Source organism: Argopecten irradians, chromosome 12 (genome assembly GCF_041381155.1).
Source record: "Argopecten irradians isolate NY chromosome 12, Ai_NY, whole genome shotgun sequence".
Classification (NCBI taxonomy): Eukaryota; Metazoa; Mollusca; class Bivalvia; order Pectinida; family Pectinidae; genus Argopecten; species Argopecten irradians.
In genome coordinates this window covers 35,404,909-35,420,040 of record NC_091145.1, presented here as the reverse complement: position 1 = coordinate 35,420,040, position 15,132 = coordinate 35,404,909, and the positions used below count along the sequence as shown (strand labels likewise).

General features: G+C 44.5%; 1 protein-coding gene across 2 annotated transcripts in view; it reads right to left on the bottom strand.

Moving 5' to 3' along the window:
• LOC138304777 (uncharacterized) overlaps positions 1–13,660 on the bottom strand; it is a 32,093-nt gene extending 18,433 nt beyond the window's left edge. For both annotated transcript variants that reach the window (XM_069245047.1, XM_069245048.1), the window contains exon 1: positions 13,419–13,660. In XM_069245047.1, the coding sequence (XP_069101148.1) occupies positions 13,419–13,512 (94 nt within the window). In that variant the 5' untranslated portion in view covers positions 13,513–13,660. The remainder of the gene's footprint in view (positions 1–13,418) is intronic.
• Positions 13,661–15,132: the final 1,472 nt, after the last annotated feature.

Here is a 15,132-nt window from a genome sequence, read left to right as displayed (position 1 = left end):
TGGACTAACAAACAAACAGTGGTCATAGAGAACGGTATGAATCAGAACTAAGGCATCTTAAGCCCCCTCTCCCCCTCCCCCCCCCCCACTCCCGGGTCCATTACTGGTGATACGATTGTAAAACAGTTTATGTGGACCAGACTTATTAACCACTAGAGTCTGGGGTGTGAGACTTAAGTTTAAGTCTATATCTGAAATGAAGGATTTGTATAGTCGTTTATGACAAAGGACGTGTAGGGATCTTGAAAACATCAGCGAGAGAGAACAAATCTCAGCATCTTTAACCAGCTCCAGAATTCACCCATCTCATCACAAATTTTTATCCTATCTAATCCAGAGCTCTTTTGAAATGCGGTAACTGAAATGAAAAATTAAGTAGGTGCGATAGAGGAGTTGCAGCTTGTGTACATGTATAAATTATGTTTGGTATAACGGCGCTGACAGGAACGAGATACGTGCATCATCACCTACACAGTATCAGATGGTCAGAGGCTGATCTACAGGGGTAGGGGGTACACTACAGGGAGTGGGGGTTAGGGGAAGGGAGGTAGGGGTACACTACAGAGCGTGGGGGTACAGGGATGGAGGTTAGGGGTGGGGGTACACTACAGGGAGTAGGGGTTAGGGGAAGGGAGGTAGGGGTACACTACAGAGCGTGGGGGTACAGGGATGGAGGTTAGGGGTGGGGGTACACTACAGGGAGTGGGGTTAGGGATGGGGGTACACTACAAGGGGTGGAGGTACACTACAGGGGGTCGAGGTACAGGGGGTTAGGGATAGGGGTAGGGTACACTACAGAGCGTTTTGGTACAGGGATGGAGGTTAGGGTTGGGGATTAGGGGTGAGGGTACAAGGGGTGAGGGTTAGGGGTAGAGTACACTACAGAGGGTGGGGGTACACTACATGGGGTAGGGATGAAGGACACAATAAAGGGTTGGGGATGGGGACGGGGACACAATATACTTGTTGGGGTGGGGATGGGGACACAATATACTTGTAGGGGTGGGGATGAGGACACAATATGCATGTAGGGGTGGGATGGGGACACAATATACATGTAGGGGTGGGGATGGGGACACAATATACATGTAGGGGTGGGGATGGGGACACAATATACATGTAGGGGTGGGGATTGGGACACAATATACATGTAGGGGTGGGATGGGGACACAATATACATGTAGGGTGGGGATGAGGACACAATATACATGTAGGGGTGGGGATGGGGGCACAATATACATGTAGAGGTGGGGACACAATATACTTGTAGGGGTGGGGATGGGGACACAATATACATGTAGGGGTGGGGATGGGGACACAATATACATGTAGGGGTGGGGATGGGGACACAATATACATGTAGGGGTGGGGATGGGGACACAATATACATGTAGGGGTGGGGATGGGGACACAATATACATGTAGAGGTGGGGATGGGGACACAATATACATGTAGGGGTGGGGATGGGGACACAATATACATGTAGAGGTGGGGACACAATATACTTGTAGGGGTGGGGATGGGGACACAATATACATGTAGGGGTGGGGATGGGGGCACAATATACATGTAGAGGTGGGGACACAATATACTTGTAGGGGTGGGGATGGGGACACAATATACATGTAGGGGTGGGGATAGGGGTACACAATACGATGTAGACACAATATACATGTAGACACAATATACATGTAGAGGTGGGGATGGGGACACAATATACATGTAGAGGTGGGGATGGGGACACAATATACATGTAGAGGTGGGGATGGGGACACAATATACATGTAGGGGTGGGGATGGGGACACAATATACATGTAGAGGTGGGGACACAATATACATGTAGGGGTGGGGATGGGGACACAATATACATGTGTAGGGGTGGGGACACAATATACATGTAGAGGTGGGGATGGGGACACAATATACATGTAGAGGTGGGGATGGGGGACACAATATACATGTAGAGGTGGGGACACAATATACTTGTAGGGTGGGGATGAGGACACAATATACATGTAGGGGTGGGGACACAATATACATGTAGAGGTGGGGATGGGGACACAATATACATGTAGAGGTGGGGATGGGGACACAATATACATGTAGAGGTGGGGACACAATATACATGTAGGGGTGGGGATGGGGACACAATATACATGTAGGGGTGGGGATGGGGACACAATATACATGTAGGGGTGGGGATGGGGACACAATATACATGTAGGGGTGGGGATGGGGACACAATATACATGTAGGGGTGGGGATGGGGACACAATATACATGTAGAGGTGGGGATGGGGACACAATATACATGTAGGGGTGGGGATGGGGACACAATATACATGTAGGGGTGGGGATGGGGACACAATATACATGTAGAGGTGGGGACACAATATAATTGTAGGGGTGGGGATGGGGACACAATATACATGTAGGGGTGGGGATAGGGGTACACAATACGATGTAGACACAATATACATGTAGACACAATATACATGTAGAGGTGGGGATGGGGACACAATATACATGTAGAGGTGGGGACACAATATACATGTAGGGGTGGGGATGGGGACACAATATACATGTAGAGGTGGGGATGGGGGACACAATATACATGTAGAGGTGGGGATGGGGACACAATATACATGTAGAGGTGGGGACACAAATATACATGTAGAGGTGGGGACACATGGGGGGACACAATATACATGTAGAGGTGGGATGGGGACACAATATACATGTAGGGGTGGGGATGGGGACACAATATACATGTAGGGGTGGGGATGGGGACACAATATACATGTAGGGTGGGGGATGGGGACACAATATACATGTAGGGGTGGGATGGGGACACAATATACATGTAGGGGTGGGGATGGGGACACAATATACATGTAGGGGTGGGGATGGGGACACAATATACATGTAGTGGGTGGGGACACAATATACATGTAGGGTGGGGATGGGGACACAATATACATGTAGGGGTGGGGATGGGGACACAATATACATGTAGGGGTGGGGATGGGGACACAATATACATGTAGGGGTGGGGATGGGGACACAATATACATGTAGAGGTGGGGATGGGGACACAATATACATGTAGGGGTGGGGATGGGGACACAATATACATGTAGGGGTGGGGATGGGGACACAATATACATGTAGGGGTGGGGATGGGGACACAATATACATGTAGGGGTGGGGATGGGGACACAATATACATGTAGGGGTGGGGATGGGGACACAATATACATGTAGGGGTGGGGATGGGGACACAATATACATGTAGGGGGTGGGGACACAATATACTGTAGGGGTGGGGATGGGGACACAATATACATGTAGGGGTGGGGATGGGGACACAATATACATGTAGGGGTGGGGATGGGGACACAATATACATGTAGGGGTGGGGATGGGGACACAATATACATGTAGGGGTGGGGACACAATATACATGTAGGTGGGGGGGGACACAATATACATGTAGGGGTGGGGATGGGGACACAATATACATGTAGGGGGGGATGGGGACACAATATACATGTAGGGTGGGGTGGGGACACAATATACATGTAGGGGTGGGGATGGGGACACAATATACATGTAGGGGTGGGGATGGGGACACAATATACATGTAGAGGTGGGGACACAATATACATGTAGGGTGGGGATGGGGACACAATATACATGTAGGGGTGGGGATGGGGACACAATATACATGTAGAGGTGGGGACACAATATACATGTAGAGGTGGGGACACAATATACATGTAGAGGTGGGGATGGGGACACAATATACATGTAGGGGTGGGGATGGGGACACAATATACATGTAGAGGTGGGGATGGGGACACAATATACATGTAGGGGTGGGGATGGGGACACAATATACATGTAGGGGTGGGGATGGGGACACAATATACATGTAGAGGGTGGTGGATGGGGACACAATATACATGTAGGGGTGGGGATGGGGACACAATATACATGTAGAGGTGGGGACACAATATACATGTAGGGGTGGGGATGGGGACACAATATACATGTAGGGGTGGGGATGGGGACACAATATACATGTAGAGGTGGGGATGGGGACACAATATACATGTAGAGGTGGGGATGGGGACACAATATACATGTAGGGGTGGGGATGGGGACACAATATACATGTAGAGGTGGGGATGGGGACACAATATACATGTAGTGGTGGGGATGGGGACACAATATACATGTAGAGGTGGGGATGGGGACACAATATACATGTAGAGGTGGGGGGACACAATATACATGTAGGGGTGGGGATGGGGACACAATATACATGTAGAGGTGGGGATGGGGACACAATATACATGTAGGGTGGGGATGGGACACAATATACATGTAGAGGTGGGGATGGGGACACAATATACATGTATGGGGACACAATATACATGTAGAGGGTGGGGATGGGGACACAATATACATGTAGAGGTGGGGATGGGGGGACACAATATACATGTAGAGGTGGGGATGGGGACACAATATACATGTAGGGGTGGGGATGGGGACACAATATACATGTAGGGGTGGGGATGGGGACACAATATACATGTAGAGGTGGGGATGGGGACACAATATACATGTAGGGTGGGGATGGGGACACAATATACATGTAGGGGTGGGGATGGGGACACAATATACATGTAGGGGTGGGGATGGGGACACAATATACATGTAGGGTGTGGGGACACAATATACATGTAGGGGGGGGATGGGGACACAATATACATGTAGGGTGGGATGGGGAGGTGGGGATGGGACACAATATACATGTAGAGGTAGGGACACAATATACATGTAGGGTGGGGATGGGGACACAATATACATGTAGAGGTGGGGTATGGGGACACAATATACATGTAGAGGTGGGGATGGGGACACAATATACATGTAGGGGTGGGGATGGGGACACAATATACATGTAGGGGTGGGGATGGGGACACAATATACATGTAGGGGTGGGGGACACAATATACATGTGGGGTGGGGATGGGACACAATATACATGTAGGGGTGGGGATGGGATGGGGACACAATATACATGTAGGGGTGGGGATGGGGACACAATATACATGTAGGGGGGGGACACAATATACATGGGGTGGGGACACAATATACATGTAGGGGTGGGGATGGGGACACAATATACATGTAGGGGTGGGGATGGGGACACAATATACATGTAGAGGTGGGGATGGGGCACAATATACATGTAGGGGTGGGATGGGACACAATATACATGTAGGGGGGGGGGGACACAATGGGGTGGGGACACAATATACATGTAGGGGTGGGGATGGGGACACAATATACATGTAGGGGTGGGGATGTAAGGTGGGGACACAATATACATGTAGGGGTGGGGATGGGGACACAATATACATGTAGGGGTGGGGATGTGGGACACAATATACATGTAGGGGTGGGGATGGGGACACAATATACATGTAGAGGGGTGGGGATGGGTGGGGACACAATATACATGTAGGGGTGGGGATGGGGACACAATATACATGTAGGGGTGGGATGGGGACACAATATACATGTAGGGGTGGGGATGGGGACACAATATACATGTAGGGGTGGGGACACAATAAATGTAGGGTGGGGACACAATATACATGTAGGGTGGGGATGGGGACACAATATACATGTAGGGGTGGGGACACAATGTAGGGGGGGACACAATATACATGTAGGGGTGGGGATGGGGACACAATATACATGTAGGGGTGGGGATGGGGACACAATATACATGTAGGGGTGGGGATGGGGACACAATATACATGTAGGGGTGGGGATGGGGACACAATATACATGTAGGGGTGGGGATGGGGACACAATATACATGTAGGGTGGGGATGGGGACACAATATACATATGGGGGTGGGGGACACAATATACATGTAGAGGTGGGGACACAATATACATGTAGGGTGGGGGATGGGGACACAATATACATGTAGGGGTGGGGATGGGGACACAATATACATGTAGAGGGGGGGACAATATACTGGAGGTGGGGACACAATATACATGTAGGGTGGGATGGGGACACAATATACATGTAGGGGTGGGGATGGGGACACAATATACATGTAGAGGGGGGCACATATACAGGGATGGGGACACAATATACATGTAGGGGTGGGGACACAATATACATGTAGAGGTGGGGACACAATATACATGTAAGGGGTGGGGATGGGGACACAATATACATGTAGGGGTGGGGATGGGGACACAATATACATGTAGGGGTGGGGATGGGGACACAATATACATGTAGTATACATGTAGGGGGGACACAATATACATGTAGGGGTGGGGATGGGGACACAATATACATGTAGGGTGGGGGACACAATATACATGTAGAGGTGGGGACACAATATACATGTAGAGGTGGGGACACAATATACATGTAGGGGTGGGGATGGGGACACAATATACATGTAGGGGTGGGGGATGGGGACACAATATACATGTAGGGGTGGGGATGGGGACACAATATACATGTAGGGGTGGGGATGGGGACACAATATACATGTAGGGGTGGGGATGGGGACACAATATACATGTAGGGGTGGGAATGGGGGGACACAATATACATGTAGGGGGGGGGACACAATATACATGTAGGGTGGGGACACAATATACATGTAGAGGTGGGGACACAATATACATGTAGAGGTGGGGGATGGGACACAATATACATGTAGGGTGGGGATGGGGACACAATATACATGTAGGGGTGGGGATGGGGACACAATATACATGTAGGGGTGGGGATGGGGACACAATATACATGTAGGGGTGGGGATGGGGACACAATATACATGTAGGGGTGGGGACACAATATACATGTAGGGGTGGGGATGGGGACACAATATACATGTAGGGGTGGGGATGGGGACACAATATACATGTAGGGGTGGGGACACAATATACATGTAGAGGTGGGGACACAATATACATGTAGAGGTGGGGACACAATATACATGTAGGGGGGGGACACAATATACATGTAGGGGTGGGGATGGGGACACAATATACATGTAGGGGTGGGGATGGGGACACAATATACATGTAGGGGTGGGGATGGGGACACAATATACATGTAGGGTGGGGGGGACACAATATACATGTAGGGGTGGGGACACAATATACATGTAGGATGGGGACACAATATACATGTAGGGGTGGGGATGGGGACACAATATACATGTAGGGGTGGGGATGGGGACACAATATACATGTAGGGGTGGGGATGGGGACACAATATACATGTAGGGGTGGGGGATGGGGACACAATATACATGTAGGGGTGGGGATGGGGACACAATATACATGTAGGGGTGGGGACACAATATACATGTAGGGGTGGGGACACAATATACATGTAGGGGGTGGGATGGGGACACAATATACATGTAGAGGTGGGGGACACAATATACATGTAGAGGTGGGGACACAATATACATGTAGAGGTGGGGACACAATATACATGTAGGGGTGGGGATGGGGACACAATATACATGTAGGGGTGGGGATGGGGACACAATATACATGTAGGGGTGGGGATGGGGACACAATATACATGTAGGGGTGGGGGGGACACAATATACATGTAGGGGTGGGGATGGGGACACAATATACATGTAGGGGTGGGGATGGGGACACAATATACATGTAGGGGTGGGGACGGGGACACAATATACATGTAGGGGTGGGGATGGGGACACAATATACATGTAGGGGTGGGGATCATGTGGTGGGACACAATATACATGTAGGGTGGGGTGGGGACACAATATACATGTAGGGGTGGGGACACAATATACATGTAGGGGTGGGGATGGGGACACAATATACATGTAGGGGTGGGGATGGGGACACAATATACATGTAGGGGTGGGGATGGGGACACAATATACATGTAGGGGTGGGGATGGGGACACAATATACATGTAGGGGTGGGGATGGGGACACAATATACATGTAGGGGTGGGGATGGGGACACAATATACATGTAGGGGTGGGGATGGGGACACAATATACATGTAGGGGTGGGGATGGGGACACAATATACATATAGGGGTGGGGATGGGGACACAATATACATGTAGGGGTGAGTGTACTAAAGAGTAGCGAGGTTGATAAGAAACGTACGCGAGGCCGAGCTAAGATGGGGAGCAAGAACGAGTATGTACATGTACTAACGGATGGCCACGAATGGGTATATATTGAACAATGAACATGTAGGCAATCAATGGATTTATAGTCAAATAGTCGCCAAGAGAGAACAAGTCCTCCTATACACGCTACATAAAGTATATGAAAAGATCTAGTGTCGCGAGGAGGGGGAATACACGCTAAAACAAAGGGTCGCGGGGAGACTCAGTATAAATTGAAATGGGTAGTTAAGGTCGAAGGTCATGTTTTATTTCAATGTTGAGCGATTAAATACTAACTTGAATAGACAATGTTTCCAGTATTGTATTACTAAAATCCGGCCATTTACAAAAAAGGCACGTGAATTAATAAATTGTTGTTAAAGCCCTCAAATGCTTCTTAAGTAATCACTTTATTTTACCGTATCTGTATAATCGTGCAGAATGTCTAGCAGATTACATGTTATTAACTATTCCCTACCGTGTTCTGACGTATAGCAGTGGACGCCATTATTGGATACAGGGAAAGAATGTGGTTTTATTTTGTGAGAAGAAATTAGATCTACACCTTAGATCCAGCTGTCTTGTCGTTTAAAACATTCTCTATACAGTTAGAGCAATTTCAGCTACCGTCATGTAACTCAGGAATGTAATTGTGCGCAATAAAAGATGGTCATGGCGGTTGTTCTTTGCACTCGTAAAGGTATTACATATGGAAATTGGGGTGTTATGTCGTAAAGAATCGTATCTTTGATTATATTGCGCATATACTTATCTGCAGCTTGAAAAACGAGCAATCATTTACAATGTATATACGTATGTTCATCTCCCGGTTTACACATAATATCCCTCATTTTTTACTATCTGTGTAAAACTTATTTAGGTTCGCAATTGCAAAGTTTGGGTTTTGAAAAAAAAGCCCAATCTAACTATAATCTTCTCTCCGAGTTCGAAAACAAAAATTACTTTGATGGAGTCAATATATGAAGAACTACTTGTATCACTCGAGCCAAATGGGCATTGTATGATTCTATATCAAAACGCGAGGACAATCTAACGGATGAAACAGAAAAGATAATTGAAAAAAAACCCTGAAATGTCAATGGAAACCTGCAACGCGTCAACGAAACGGGGTATAACAAATCAGATATAAACCTACGAACTGAAAAAAGAGGCCAGTGTAAATATGTCAGAGAAAAAAGCTAGTGTTTCCTTATAAAATCAGATTTAATCACAACTCCATAGATTATCTACGATGCGTTATCTTTCAATACCACCCAAACGTTTCACTAACCCCGATTTCAAACTGGCAAACTTGACCCTTTTCAACAGCCAAGCGTTTCACGCTGAAATAAACTAGTGACAACAATTTGTTCGTTTTAAGTGATAAAAGTCAAAATACATCTTTTTCTTATCTTATTTATGCTGGAGGAAATCGTTTAAATGGGATTTATCTGATTCGAGGATCAAGTGTTTGTAAGATACCGATAAAGGGTCTATAAATAAGCATGGTTGATGACTCCTCAATGTGCGTATGATCCAAACATCTTTGTAAGTTTCTGCGGCATAATCCAATTACATTGTTAAAACGCTATTTACTGTGACAAAGCCGAATCTAACGATACGTTACGTATTGCAGTTGAATGGAAAGCGATAAACTTAGGATAACAAAGTCAGTGAATTAATGGGATAGGAGCGAGATGTATTCTAGTTAATTACGACAGATCGTAGGTTATTAGGATAGAGCGGGCCTTGGCATACATCCCCGGCTTGGTAAATAAACAGCGAGTTGTGTACCACTACACGATACAACAATCCTGGTATTGAATTAATACATAACAAGAATAACACGATCAAAGCCTTATTTTATATAAAGAAAGACAACGTCTCCATTATAATTATGTTTTATGATTATGTGACATAACTTTGGATTTCTTTGTCTGCAGCACCGATTTAATATTAACGAACACACAAATAATATATACGATGTACATTTCATTAATCAGATCTATTAATTATCCAATATAATTGAAAAATGTATTTAGAATCAACATTATCTCAGCGTAGTTACTGTTGTAGACGCGCGTGGAATTTGGCCCCAGTCATGGAAGACATCAGCCGTGTCCTGATTGGCAAGTTACATTTTATAGCGTAAATTTCTTAACAAGTCTAACACATTGACGACACAGACATCAGATCATATTACATACTAATCAATTCTAGAAACTAAAAAAGATGTAAAATGTGAGACATGTTTCACGTCAGCAGTCGGGCTACAAGCTGGCGAGTAATTGAAATGCTGCTATGTTCACCAGTCAAATTATGGTCAAAGCAATAAATGGAGTGGTTAGTACCGCTCCGGTCAGTCTGTAACCCTCGTGTGACCTGGTCGTATCGCGCCGAGAGACAAACCCCTGTACAGCCCAGATAAAACTACATTCTTAGCCAGACTGACCATCCGTTATGCTATTTCACGGGTCAAATTCCCACTGAGAGTAATTAAGAAAAAGTTATAAGAAATATCTGCGATTTTGCCCTGTGTGTGGCACATTGCTGAACAATATATCTTGCGCACGTGAGGGCAAAACGTCACTCCTGCGCACTGACCGTATGACAACCAAGAAGAGGTGCTGACATGTGCAACCAAAACAAACATATCGATACTTTCATTGGCTTCCATCAAACTCGTCACAAAACAAAGATGTGCATCAACAAGGTCAAAGTTCAAAGTGTAGGGGTTTTGTAAACAAAAACACACACAATACGAACTCAAAAAGTTTTCTATTGCTGAAAGATACTTAAACGTAAGCTAATCAAATTGTATAATATTACAAAGCACGTGCAAAAGGTGACGCATTTCACGTGCAATTTCATATCGTCGGTAAAATAGCACGGACAATCTTGAAGTTGGTGGTCAACTTTTTCTCGTGATTTTTTATAAAATACGTGTACTTGTACTGCTATAAAGAGGGCGAATTAATTCATACTAATAGTTCTGTTGAGAACGCACGTGTGGTGCAGACGGACTGAAATGAAGCCGAGGCTGCTGACAAGCGTTAACAAAACAAACATATCGATACTGTCAGTCTGTCCGTCAAATAACATGTCAACAAGGAGGTAGATCAACAATGTCGAACAGCCAGCCAAACAGTAATCTACACCAACATTTGTTTTGTAGTCTAAATTCAGGAGCTTTTCTTTGAGTCTCTCTGACACTTACAATAATATCAAGCTAGATACCTATCTAATTATAATGAAATACAACACATGTAAAGCAGACATCAATCTATTTATATCTTTTATAATAACTGAATTGAAATATTTGTAGAATAGCATTCCAACACCATTGTACCATGAACGATTTTCTGACGTACCTATCCCAAAACAGATGCCCTTTTACAAATACCATTTGTTCGATGGATTTGCATCCATTTTGATTTCTTATACTACGAATATTTGAAGCAATGATGATTTTATAACATAATTATTCCGTATGACACTCAATTATCAAACTACAATAAAGTATTGTTCTATAGAACACGTCACATCCTTCGGCCCTAATAATTAACACATATGTGTAGCATTGCAACAAGATACAAGTCCATGATGTGTCTGGCTCTTAATAAAATTTTCAGATCAGAGAGTTTTATTATAATTTTTCAATTAAGTTTTTGTTGTCTTAACCAAAGCGTTCGGAAAGCACGTGGATTGACGTCACGTGGCTCTGAATGGCGTCATTGATCGATTTCCGATCATCACCGCTGATGCATTCCTGCTGTTTCAATTAATCGGCACACTTCATTTCTTGTGTAGAATAGCTGTGCTTGTATACGTGCTTGCACCAGACGGCTAGTTCCTGAGGTGTTGGCGGTAACATTGCTAATCACTGGTCATCGATCATATATACCTACTGACGTCGTGGGTAAAAATCTGCCGCCCGGTCTCTACAGCACGCCATGTTACCAACAACGTTCGACTCAACACTTGTCTATATTTGGCGTTAAGACATCATCAAGTTATCTTTGTCTTAACTGTGAATTATACATGATTCTGTGCGTGTAATGAAGCGTGCACGGCGAGTGCAGACAATTAAACTATCACTTGTTAGCTGTCTCAGAGGGTTGACTTCGCACGTAATTCTACGAGTTTACACGGTCGTTCCACCGTGGTGTCACAGAGTACGTATACGACGTGTAGCTCACAGAAAACCCCGTGTAAAACGACGTGTTGATCTAACGTCGGAAACGATATAGGATAGTTGGTCAGGGTCAACCAAATTATTGGGAGACTTGGAAATAAGGAAGCTGAATGAAGTCACCATCAAAGGGAGTCACAATATCTACCTTAAATATTTCTCCTCGTACACTGCTTTGACAAGCACTAAGAATACAATGTCTTAGTTGGAGATTCGCCACCTCCATGGAGATAGTGGCTACTAATGAACCATGAATACCCAAATTACTGGTGTCAATATCAGGGCTAACAGGCTTGGTCTGTATATCAGTAGGGACTTGTAATGGTGGGAGGGGGTAGGGGATGGGTAGGGGTGACGGGGTCGTGCTGTGATCCAATCAACGTGTAACCAACGTAGTCTCGGCACGTGCTCCTATCTGGCTCAATTACACACTTCTATCGGAGGGACCCGTGTAAAAAAGAACGGTTTCTGCAAGGTAGGTCGTCCGGTATTAACTCTCACTTTTAAAACTTATCTACTTATAACAAAAATCAATTTCAAGGTTTTATACTGGTATCATTTTGAAAGGGAAAACACGAACAGTTATAAGTGGGACGATATAATGTGGCGTCTTAAAGTTATAAATGCTGTCAAAGCGAGCGTATCACGGAAGATAACGGAGGGCCTATCAGATGTAACGCCACTTCGGGATCTATAACACTTGGAGGGGACTTATGCAGCACTAACAGTTAATTCTACACGACACAACAACAACCCTTCATTACCGAAAAGTGTCGAAATCATCGATAGTATCGTTAAACATAAAAATACCCGCTAAAATGTATACGGGCCTACATTGTACTTAATTAAATCTATAAGCACCGTCTGTCTCCGGTGTAAATACAACAATGTACTGACTTTGTTATTCTCCGTACATATTCATATGATTTGTTATAGTGTTAAGTATGTATTAGTGTGATAAAAAATGCTAGCTGAAATGTATTATTTTAAGATACTCACTAAAGATAGATAAGACGAAGGGCAGAATTGCCTGTCCGGATCTCACAAACCGAGCACGGCTCCGGATATTAGTTGTATATCCATCCATTGCCATGTCATTATTCCTCAGAAAAGTTGTTTGAGAAGTGTCATTATCCTAGTTTAACAGAGATTCCGGACAGTTTTGTACCTCTACACACTAGAGAGTGACACTGGTAGTCACCGCGGGCTTCACGTGATTACAGTCGTACGCATATGCGTTTACCCTATCAAAGTTAACACAGCCAATCAGAAGCGTCATGTCTGTTGTGGTGGGTAACGCGCGTGGCCCTGGACAGTGGGGGTCAATCAGAAACAGGCCCCTACAAACATTCCTCCCTCCTGCCACGCCTTGTTGTCAGGTTGATAGCCAGATCCCTCCTCTCGCTGACACTATTATTGATAACTAGGTTGCTAGGGTAAGTGTAAGGTTGCTATAGTACGTGTAAGGTTGCCAGGTGTTACGTACCACGGGTATCCTATCAGCAGACACAACACGTAAATTTCCACTAACTCCGTATAATTGTCACCCGTGTGATACAGATGTAATAGAATTGGGACGAAGTTAAGACATGGCGATAGAAAAACACAACAGGTGTGAAACTCATACGTTGCATCTTACCGGAAATTATTGCTTCTTTCTTACTATTTTAACATATAGACTCAAAAGTAGTAACTATTTAAGAAATGACTCGGTGTCTATCAGAAAGATAGTCTGAATTCCGCGGGGTGCTTGTACATTTAATAAACTTTTATCTGAGGTGCGAAAGTGACACCTGACATTTGTTAACTTCGCAATGCATACATGTATGTCTGAGCACGTGCATGACGTAACGAAACACGGCATGTTTGTTGATTATCAGCACGTGCACCGTGACATAAAACTTGTAACTGTTGACCCGTGGTTTAGAAACATCACCTTGTATCTGGGAGGTTGGTAGCATTGAAACTATAAACACTATTTATGTATGTAGTATATTTGTCATTCATTATTTGTAACCACATAGCCCAATTCCCTTCAAAAAGAGAGGAGAATGAGGGAGAACACAAAATATCAAACCAGTATAAAGTGCAGGTAACTCTAATAGTGCTAGTGTTCTTTCTACATGTGTATTACATATGATTTATCCGTTATATAGTCAGATGTACCCTTGTGAAAGCACAAAGCAGAACAAAGTAGAACATAATTGTGAACCCTGACCTTCGTGACCTTGTGTACATGTGATCCCAGTTTAAAGTAAACTTTATTTTATTCATTCATTATAAGTCAGATAATACAAAAACAATCAAATAGGTATAACATGAAATGGATTCAGAAACAAATGTTAACACTTATGTTAATCGGTCTCCATTTTAGACTCATCAGTTCTGCACGGTAATTAAGTGGAAGAATGAATATGAAATTTAGGTATTTGAAATTTAGGTATTAGGAAAGGAAGAGATGAAAAGGGGAAGAGAAGATGAGAGATTGCCAATGCCAAATTGTTCACTTTAAATAAGTACAACTGTAAAACGATAACTACAGAAATGAATCATGGAATCAATCGAATCTCTTGGAGCTGATAATGAATTGTAGGACACATGTACAAATCAAAGAATTTTCGTCAATGGTTAAATCATTGTTGCCAAAGAGTAATAGTTTTGTTGTAATAGGATGATTTAGGACAGCAAAGGAACGATTACGAAGATCGAAAAA